The following is a 10,215-nucleotide window of genomic DNA, read 5'->3' on the forward strand; positions in this document are numbered from 1 at the left end:
TCTGCTGTTAAGAACTACCGACCTGTGTCCTTGTTATCTGTTGTCTCCAAAGTCATGTAGAAGATTGTCAACACTGCCATAATCAATCATCTTGAGCATGAAAAGGCCCTGTCCATCCACCAGTACGGATTCCGGCAGGGGCTCAGCACATCTGACCTTCTCGCGTCTCTCAACCACTCCTGGGTCTCCGAAGTCAACCGTGGTGGCGCAGTCCGCGTGCTGGCTGTAGACATAGCAGGAGCATTCGACAAAGTTTCACACCGAGGCGTGCTCCACAATGCTGTGTCATACCGCATCACTGGTCCCCTCCTCAACTGGCTGTCTGACTACCTGTATGACAGTAAGTTGCAGGCAGTAGTCGGCGGAGCATCTTCAGAACCATACAAGATTGATGCTGGGGTCCCACAAGGGAGCATCCTTGGGCCCACACTGTTTTTGCTGTACGTGAATGACGCCTGCGACGTCCTACCGGAAGGGATCACCCCGGCTGTTAACGCAGATGACACCACGCTTTATGCCCACATCCCGATGCCACATGATGTGACAGAAGTGTGCCGCAACCTCCAAGCTGGTGTGGATGCACTTGCTGAATGGGGTGCTCAGTGAGGTGTCACTTTTGAGCCAACGAAATCACAGGCCATGACTGTGTCCCGCCACTACAGACCCTGGGAGACACCACCCATCAAGTTCAACGGCACAGCGGTATCGGAATGCTCGCGGCTGAAGCTCCTTGGAGTGACGTTTGATGCCCATCTACCATACTCGGAGCATCTTCGAGGAACTGCAGTGCGTGCCACACAGCGAATTGGTTTCTTCCGGAAAGCGTGCCATGTCCTGGACCCACCGGGCCGGGCCACAGCATACCGGGGGTTCATTCCGCCTCTAATGGAGTACTGCCCACTTGTATGGATGGGAGCTGCGGCTAACCATCTCTCACAACAGGACCGAGTCCAGCATCGTGCCTTCACCCTGATTGGGACAGGGGCTGCAATGGACACTCTGTCCCTGCGGCGCCGTGTGGCCAGCCTCACAACTCTGTACAAGCTCCATTATATCGCAAGCCCACCAGCTCTTGCAGCGACACGCCCAGCCAGAGCCATCGCACCCGCCATCGCGCCTGCCACACGTCGCCGCTCGGCAGCCAACCTTGCGTACGAGCTTCAACTCCAGACAGCCCTACCTGCCAGATCGCGCAATGTTGCGCTGCGCTCTTTCCCGGAGTGCCTCATCGAAGCCTGGAATGAACTGCCAGCCACTCTCCTCCGCAATGCACCGTCTGCCAAAGGGATGCAGCAGTTCAAGGTTCTGACCTACCGCTACCTGAAACGGTCGGGCTGGTCATTGGCCACGGACATCACCCCCTAGGCTACTGCCAGTACGACCCTGTTCATGTTCTCGGAGCACTCCCTTCTCATCCAACTCCCAATCCATCCGTCTTTATCTCTCTCTCGAACTCTCCTCCATTCTAACTCTAATCTTTCGTCAAATCTGCACGGCAATCAGCCTCTACCTTCGCCTCAGCATCATGATCTTGATACAGGTGTTCCCTCATTATAACGAGTCCGGTTACTACATAAACTCCGTTAGTAAATAGAAATCTGAAATCCTCTGGCAAAACATGGCCTATACAACTGGTTACAGGTCCGGTTACAACATAATCTGTTAGTACATAAAATCCGTTATAACGACCCTTTGCCCAGGTCCTTGGAGTGCCAAACCCTCAGTATAAGATAATATTGACCATGCAGGACCAAGGCCAAAACACGTAGGATAAAGCAGAAAGAGGAAACGTATTATGTCTATGTATTCGTGAATATGGACGATCCTTTGTATCCAAGGAAGAGTTATGTTGGAGTAACTTGGAGATTTTCAATTATCTTATAACGAGTTGAAGCATTGATAATTTATGTTGTATCGAGGGTAGCCCCGGTAAGTACGAAGTAGTGCCTATTTCACCTTTAGCTGCAAGTCCTGCTACAAGATAAGTCTCGTTATAAGATAACTTTTTCGATGGCCCAGAGATTATCTACTAACGAGGGAGGACCTGTACTGCTATATTTGTACTTGTTTGCGTACTTGTTTGCACTCATATCTTGGAATAACAAGTTTCCTGGTTTCCTCCCCTCGCTTCTCTCTTTCCTACCCTTAGAGTTCTTGATCTCCTGCTCCCCTCCCCGCCCTTCCACTCCCTATTTTGTTTCCTTTGGTGCACATGTGCAGCTGTGATTCCGAGACCCTGGGTTGGCTGAGCTTCACAGGTCCCACCCAGTCCGTCCTGCTGGATATGTACCATTGTGTCGAGTTCTTCTCCTCATTTTAGTTCATCATGCAGTGAGTGTTCAATAGTAAAAAAAATTAAAAATACAAAAATATGGGAGCTTATCACTCCCTTAGACTCACATAGATTTTTGCCATACCTAAGCAGTAAAATATTCCTGCATATTTCACTCATTAGTTAAGGCTATATTGACCGCTTATACTCGACTCCTTTTTAGCGATTGAACACATGCTTTGGTCAGTCGTGATAAATCTAATATTGACTTCGTACTTGGTCAGTATAGGAAATAATAGACCTCGTAAAAGACCTCGGCTTCGCCTCGGTCTTTTACTCAGCTTTTATTTCCTATATTGACCTCGTACTCAGTCAATACAGGGCCGGCGCCACTGGTACGGCCAGTACGGCCATGGCCGTACCAAAAAAAATGGGCGTGGAACGTCCAAAACCGGGGAGAAAAGTTTCGATGTATGATTTTGTACAGGGAGTCGCCCAGAGTGCAGAATTTGCCGTCTAAATTCCAAAAATGTTCTGGGGGAGGGCCCCCAGACACGGCCCTTAAACATGGCCCTTCGGCCGCACCACTTCGCGGAAGCTGCCTCCGGCCCTGCAATATTAGATACATAGTGATGGTGAGGCTTTTTTCCTCAGCTGACCTAAGGTCTCGGCGTCATGGGGACATAAAATGCACCAAAAAACGAACGAAGATGTTGTGACTTTGGTGGCAGAGTGATTGGTAAAGAAAGTGTCTGCTCCAAGTAACTGGTGGTGTTAGTGGACATTATAGCGTATCTTGTAGCTCTTTGGTCCTTTTCTTTGCTATAAATTTATCCTTGGCTCTCTCTCCATCTGAGTCCATCTTTGCATACCTGATGAGCCGTCCTTTTTTTATGCTGCGAAACGATTGTCGTATGAAACTGCTGCTTGTTAAGGTTGGTTCACATAAGCCAAATAGGCGCCGGGAAGCACTGGCGGTGATCCACCTCACGGTTTGTCCTGTATACGGTTCGAGTACTGCTGTAGTACCAAATTCATTACAAAGTAGTGCGGAATCAGATCATGAAACTACTTCTATACTATTCATTGCAGTCTAGTAAGCGGTGGTGTCGAAGTTCTGCATTCAAACATTGATGAAGTCACAACAGCTTGCGAATGCATCCTTCGTATTTCTATTTCTTTCAATTGTATTTTGTCTCATAAGCTGCAGCACAGTCAAGCCGATCATCCGGGAAGGACGGGTTGGTATGCTGACTTTATTTGCCACATTGATGCGACTACAAGAATGGCGAACGTATCTCAACCTGAGCTTCCATTTAGGAAAATTTAGGACGAATCTTGGTTTGAAAATTTGACAAAGTCTGGGTCCTGGCACCGGCGATCATCGGTGCAAACGGTTCACAACCCACTTTTGGTCAAAATTGTACGGGATCGGTGCCGGAGCAGATTGGGATTGCAAGAGTTGAGCCTGCCCAACTTTGCCGCTGGACCCATGCGATTAGTTACAGTATGATTTTGTTACGATTGCACTGGTTCATATCATTGCAATTCACTGGGAGAGGTTGCAAGAGGCTCACCGCCGGTGGCTCCCGGCGTATACCGGCGATATATGAACCAACCCCAACTGCTGCTCATTGTGCATCCAAATTGTCATAATTGAAGTACAGTACAGTTTTTCTGAGACGTTCAGTTTTGCATGATTCGAGTTATCTTAGCTTCTTATTCAATTGATCTTCGAATCTTTAGCGCCACACAAGTTGCATGTTATGTTGTCTTGCGTCCTTGAATCGCGGTTTGACGAATGGTCTTGCCAGTATCGTCATTGGCATGCGTGTACATCCGTCAACGACCTTCACAACTAACACTTTTAGCTTGTGCTTATCTTGGTTGCGTGCACCTTCTCTTCCTATGTTATTCCTATAACTTCAAATCTTGCAAGTCTGAAGGCTGTTGGACTGCCCATCCAAGACGTGCTAGAGTTGATTGTCAGTTAGGTGTCCTACTCAATACAAAATAGGGTGGATTACAGTATAATGTTAGGCTAGACAGTCACCAGTCAGTTACCCACTGATTGCCTCCATCTATTATTATAGAATGATTCGCATGCATTTAGGATGAAATGGGCGTTTACGATAGTAAATTATATCCATGTTACTGACAACAGACTGTCTTCTATTCTCCACGTAATTTCTACATGGGTTTTGTAGTGGTCACGCCCATATCATTGACATTCTGCAATAATCCATGGTTGTCGATCTTCATAATATTAAGAGTATGTTGAATTCGAACAAGAGACTGACGACGGGAACAGGTAGGTTGGTGGAACGACATTTATTAGAGACGGGATGACTAAGACCAGGACGAACGAAACGACTACATGGTGATTATTGAAGAGAGCGAGTTGAAGAGAGCTTATTGAAGAGAGAATGTTGAAGAGAGAAGCAACGCAATATAAAGGGCCTGGGTAGCCATGGCAAACATGGTCGCGCAAGTAGCTACCCAGGCCAAATGAATAATGCATGAACTAATGAATATGAACTGATTACTTGTGGGCCTCACAAGTAGATAAACAAGAGTGTGCAACTCCGGGATGGGTTGGCCCGCGGCGGAATTTTCTGTTGACGTAATCTTTTCTATGACGCACACGCTTCAAGTCTTTTGAAAAGTTTTGCCTTGTGCACTTGGCCGGGCTTTATATTACAAGGTCGGTGCCCAGCACGTGCTCTCACACTGTTCTGTGGCAAAATGCGTGTTTTCCAAGAAAAAAAGGTGACATCAACAAAAAATTCCGCCGTGAGCAGGGGTATCTGCAGATTGTGCAGAAGAGATCCGGAGTTGCACACTCTTGTTTATCTTCTCTTGATAATATGGATCCGAGGTTCCGACCTAAGGCAGAAGTCAATGTGGTTCATCTGCATTGACTCTGTTGCAGTACAGGCAAAACCCAGGTGTCTCTGATTAGTACCGGAGCCAATCTTGAGTCATTCTTCAATGTACAGGCAGAGTGGTGTGCAACTTACATTGTCAGTCTTGTCCACGTTGGCTTTACACTTGACAAGATGCTTGGCAATATCAATGTGACCCCTCCGACATGCCATATGTAGTGGAGTGCGCCGCCGTATACCCTAGTAAGAACAACACACGTAGTGATAGGATGTGTACATCCACACACAACACGCATGTACAGACCCCCGGCCAAACAACACACACAACACGCAGGTACAGACCCCCGGCCAAAGAACACCCACAAGCACACACTATTGACCATTTGACCATTTGACGCCCATTGCCAGAGGCGATGATAGCAATGCTACAGCAGAAGCCATAGCAACTTGTGCCGGGATTGCACCAGTCAACAGCTTGCAAGGCTGAAGAATTGACCGCCACTATCCAGCCTGGTATACAAAAATATTATGAAGTGGCTTTTTCTGGCCAGTGAATCCCTGCTTTTTAGTCTTTTTCAACTTTTCCTGCGAACACATTACACGACAGACTCTGGCCAGCACTGGCTGTTGGTAACCACCCAGAAGCAATCACACACACACACACACACACACACACACACACACACACACACACACACACACACACACACAAGCGCGCGCACACACACACACACACACACACGCACACACACACGCACACACACACACACACACACACACACACACACACACGCACGCATGACCGCACGCGCATGCACGCACACATGCACACACGCACGCACCCCCCCCCCCCCACACACACACACACACTTGTACGTGTACCGTAAAGTACTGCCAGAGCGCCCCATCCTTTCGTGGTCACTCTGGAGAGGCAGGGTGGCCGCGAGTGTGTAAGGTGGTCTGTACTAGGGTCATACACACACTTACACAGCGACTGTCGCAGTGAAGCAACAGATGTTTGGTGAAGGTAAATTCCATGTTGTTCGTGCTGGCTGCAGCGCTGGGCACTGCAGTTCACATGGCTCACCTTTAAAGTAAAATGCGACTCAACCCCAATGTTGCAAAAACAAAGTGAACCCCGTACCACTTCAGTCGCACCAGGCCATACGATGTTCACTTCTGTTAAATACGAGAAAGGACGACTGACGACATAGATTGCATGCAGGCCAGCTATAAAAGGTACGGGAGGAGGTACCTAACACTTCTACTGCTGGACACGAGAGTCCTCTCTCCGTAATTTAGGGTGGGGCGCGATCGCAAGACAGGGCTTTCTGGCGGTACTTTATGGTGCTTGTACTTGGTCACTGCCAGAACTGGTCACACGAGTTTCCCCCCGAATAGGGGAGAGAGACTCAAAAGGATCCTTGGAAACATGACTCGTTTGGCTATTGAACCCCCCAACGGCCGACACCCCCTGAAAACCCCAAACTCTGGTGGGTGGACTTGGAAATGATCCCACTTATGGACTCCCCACACCTCAGGATTGACGATATCAAGGTATCCGCGCTGGGATCCAACTGCAGTTACCACTGCAATGGGGTCAGGTTATGGTCATTTCAACATTACCTGGCCATAGTTGTATAATATTATTTGCACTTTTGAAACCTACTTGAAATGACATTGTTCACACCACAGGAATACATCAATTGTTCAACCCAAACAGGTTATCACACTGTTCTGAAGACAGGAGTCAGTATCTTCCTCTGCACTTTGGATCTGACAATTTCAAAAGTATTTCAAAGTACTGCACCACAGTACTGCCGGGCACAGAAGAACTAAGCGCCGAAGAGCGACCAGGCTAGAACCTAACACAGCATACCAATGTATACATGGTAACTCAAACTGTGCAATAATAACGCCATAGAGTGTAGTACTGGATAATAGGAATTGTCTAGGCTAGGAAGCTGATCCCTCAGTTCTTCTGCAACCGGCAGCAGTGTAGCTAAGTTGCCAATTTGAGCTGAGTCATAATGCTTACTTCCAAAATGCTGTGTTTTACTCATATCTGACATAAAATCAGGCAACGGAACGAGAGAGCTTGGAAGCTCAGGGCCCTACGCTATGCTTTTTTGCTTGCTCATCATGCATGTAACGTGTCAAAGCTGTGTGGACCCTGGCTAGCGCCAAACGATACTGAAGTAACGTCTGTTGCATAGCTACGGGATTAATTTTGGTGTTTATTTTGAATTTTTTTTTTGTGTGTCACGCCTGGCGCTATCCCGTATTTGTCCCATACCGTACCGTACCATCAAAGACAGCTGGCCACAAACAGCTGGCCACAATATTTTTGTTTGTTTGTGCCATCGGCATGCCTGACTCTATCCCGTACCTGTCTCGTTTCTGCCGATCACGGGCGTTCTGGAGTCGACGGGATGTCTGTCCTGACGTTTCCTGTGACCGGCGCTGAATCTGCCGATCACGGGCGTTCTGGAGTCGACGGGATGTCTGTCCTGCCGTTTCCTGTGACCGGCGCTGACTCTGCCGATCACAAATGTTCTGGAGTCGACGGGATCTCTCTTCCGACGTTTCCTGTGACCGGCGCTGACTCTGCCGATCACGGACGTTCTTGAGTCGACGGGATCTCTCTTCCGACGTTTCCTGTGACCGGCGCTAAGTCGCCCGTTCAGGATTATTTTGGAGACGACGGGATCTCTCTTCAAAAGTATGTTTTTGCTGATGCATCATATCACCTATTCGGCAACTAACGTCTATTCTAATTGCATTTCCTCGTGTCTCTACTTCGTATTTCTTTCCAGAAAATCTCCCTATACAGCAGGGAGTCGTTTACATAATACGAATCCCTGCTATACATCTATATACTTTATAATTATTATGCTATCGGCCTACATGCAATTCACGGGCTGGTCGAGAGGCGGCCCAGCCAGCCTGCTAGTGGGATCTCGGCCTCGCACACAAATCCACACAACATGTTACTGCACTATCGGCCTGAATGCATTCCCTGATACACTTCGTATATATACTCATTCTATTGATGGTACCGTACTCTTAGCGCCAGGCATGCCGATGGTATAAACAAACAAAAAATGTTGTGGCCAGCTGTCTTTGCTGGTACGGTACGGTACGGGGCAGATACGGGATAGCGCCAGGCGTGACACAAACAAACAAACAAACACCAAATTAAAGCTGTGTGGACCCTGGCTGGCGCCAGACGTTACTGAAGTTACGTCTTCTGCATAGCTACGGGAATAAAACTTTCAAATTAAAAAAAAATCTCACTTCAGGTATTACAACTATGTGCCCCCTAACTACCCCACCCCTAACTACCCCACCCCCTAAATACTAGGGGTGAAACGACCGAACGAAAGTTCGAATATTCGTTCGAAAAATTTGAAAACGAACGAACGAACTCGCAAGATTGATAAACGAACACAGCAAGCAAGCATAAAGATCGCTTGTGACTAGAGCACGAAGGAGCCGCGGAGGTTAGGAGATCGCGAGCTTGCACGCTGATTGACTGCGTCTGCCTTGATGATCACTTTAAGCAAGTTGAAGGAGTTGAGTGTCGCGTCCGGACAAAGTTTCTTGAAATATTTCTGTGTGTCCGTTTGAGGTAGATTTGTACTCGTAGTGAAAGGATTCGAGTCGCTTGTGACATCTGTTCCTGAAAACAAACGTTCACTCGTTGCAATCATGTCAAGACGTTCGAGCCTTTCATCGCGGTCCGGAGTTGGAGCGGAATTTGATAAAGTGGTTGGGAAAGACGAAGTGCTTTTCTCAATTTCAAAAAGGTTCTATCACACAGCAGAGCGACGACGAGCAATCTTCGTACCCACCTCAAGAAGTACCGTTCTCCTGCTCTGACGACCTGAGCTAGCGATGAGAAGAAACTCTCGTCCGGACGATGGTGATGGACTTTGCAGCTAAGCTAGCTGCAAAACCCTGTGATTCAGCGCAGGCGGGCACGATAAAGAAAATATTGCTGTTCTGGCAGTGTATCATGCGATCACTGAGCATTCTCACTTTCTCAGTGATTCTGGCCTCTGCCTCTGGTTCTAGAGCTAGCTCACATGAAGATCTACATGCATGATCACAGTGTTTGTTTAGCATCACACCATCAATACTGAACAGTGGACAGCCAAGTACAGAGAACGCCTATACTGACAGACTGTAAGGTCTTAAAAAGAATTCATCCATGAAATACATACCAGTAATGGAGAATGTTCGTTCGAGTTCGTTCGTTAGTGTGAGAGTTCGTTCGTATTCAAAATTCGATGTTCGTTTCACCCCTACGTAAATACCCCACCCCCTAACTACCCCACCCCTAACCTCCAGGAAAGAAGTAATCACATGCACAGATTTCACATGCATGCAACCACCTCGACTTTCACATCTAAGGCCATCATTTTTTATATCTATGTTTCGCGTCAGTTCAACTTCCTGAATCATATGCGAGAGGTGGAAAAAAATAAAAAATTGCAAAATAATAAAAAAGCTCATCAGAGGTGTATAAAACTGTACATTGCACAATAGCTCGTGCATGGTGTACATCCGAAAGAAAAACCGTACATCGAAGCACAACATCTGCATCACTTTGGACAGAGGAGGCAACTGTTGGTGCCCTTGCTTCGCTGGATTATTGTACTCAGCCTTCAGCAGAGGTGCAAAGAGCTCCGGAACGACGCATCCTCTCAGCTTGAGGCGATCGATGCGGTCTGTTGTAAGCTCATAGAATACTGCTCGCAGATGCCGAACAAACGATTTACCAACGCTGGCCTCGAGGCCATTTCTGAATCCCAGCTTCGCCGTATGCAACCAGTCCACACTGATGACTCGCACGATCGTGCACTAACTGTGCATGGTTGAGTTTTATATTTTTTTCCGAAAAAAATCAAAACGTATGCGTGCGGACGACGCGAAACATAGATATAAAAAATGATGGCCTCAAGCCAGTCAAAGTAAGTTATAGGCGATTCACACGACAGGCAAATCCACGTGCACTAGAACGTTGCTATGGTATTTCACATGTGAACGAGAAAA

The 10,215-nt window shown here is 47.5% G+C and overlaps 1 protein-coding gene across 1 annotated transcript in view; it reads right to left on the bottom strand.

The window, feature by feature from the left end:
• The window catches only part of LOC135826673 (ankyrin repeat domain-containing protein 50-like), a 111,551-nt gene that overhangs the window by 91,577 nt on the left and 9,759 nt on the right, over positions 1-10,215 (bottom strand). Inside the window, exon 4 of the mRNA XM_065339274.1 lies at positions 5,293-5,397. Within this exon, the coding sequence (XP_065195346.1) occupies positions 5,293-5,397 (105 nt within the window). The remainder of the gene's footprint in view (positions 1-5,292; positions 5,398-10,215) is intronic.

This window comes from Sycon ciliatum, chromosome 10 (assembly GCF_964019385.1).
Source record: "Sycon ciliatum chromosome 10, ocSycCili1.1, whole genome shotgun sequence".
NCBI lineage: Eukaryota > Metazoa > Porifera > Calcarea > Leucosolenida > Sycettidae > Sycon > Sycon ciliatum.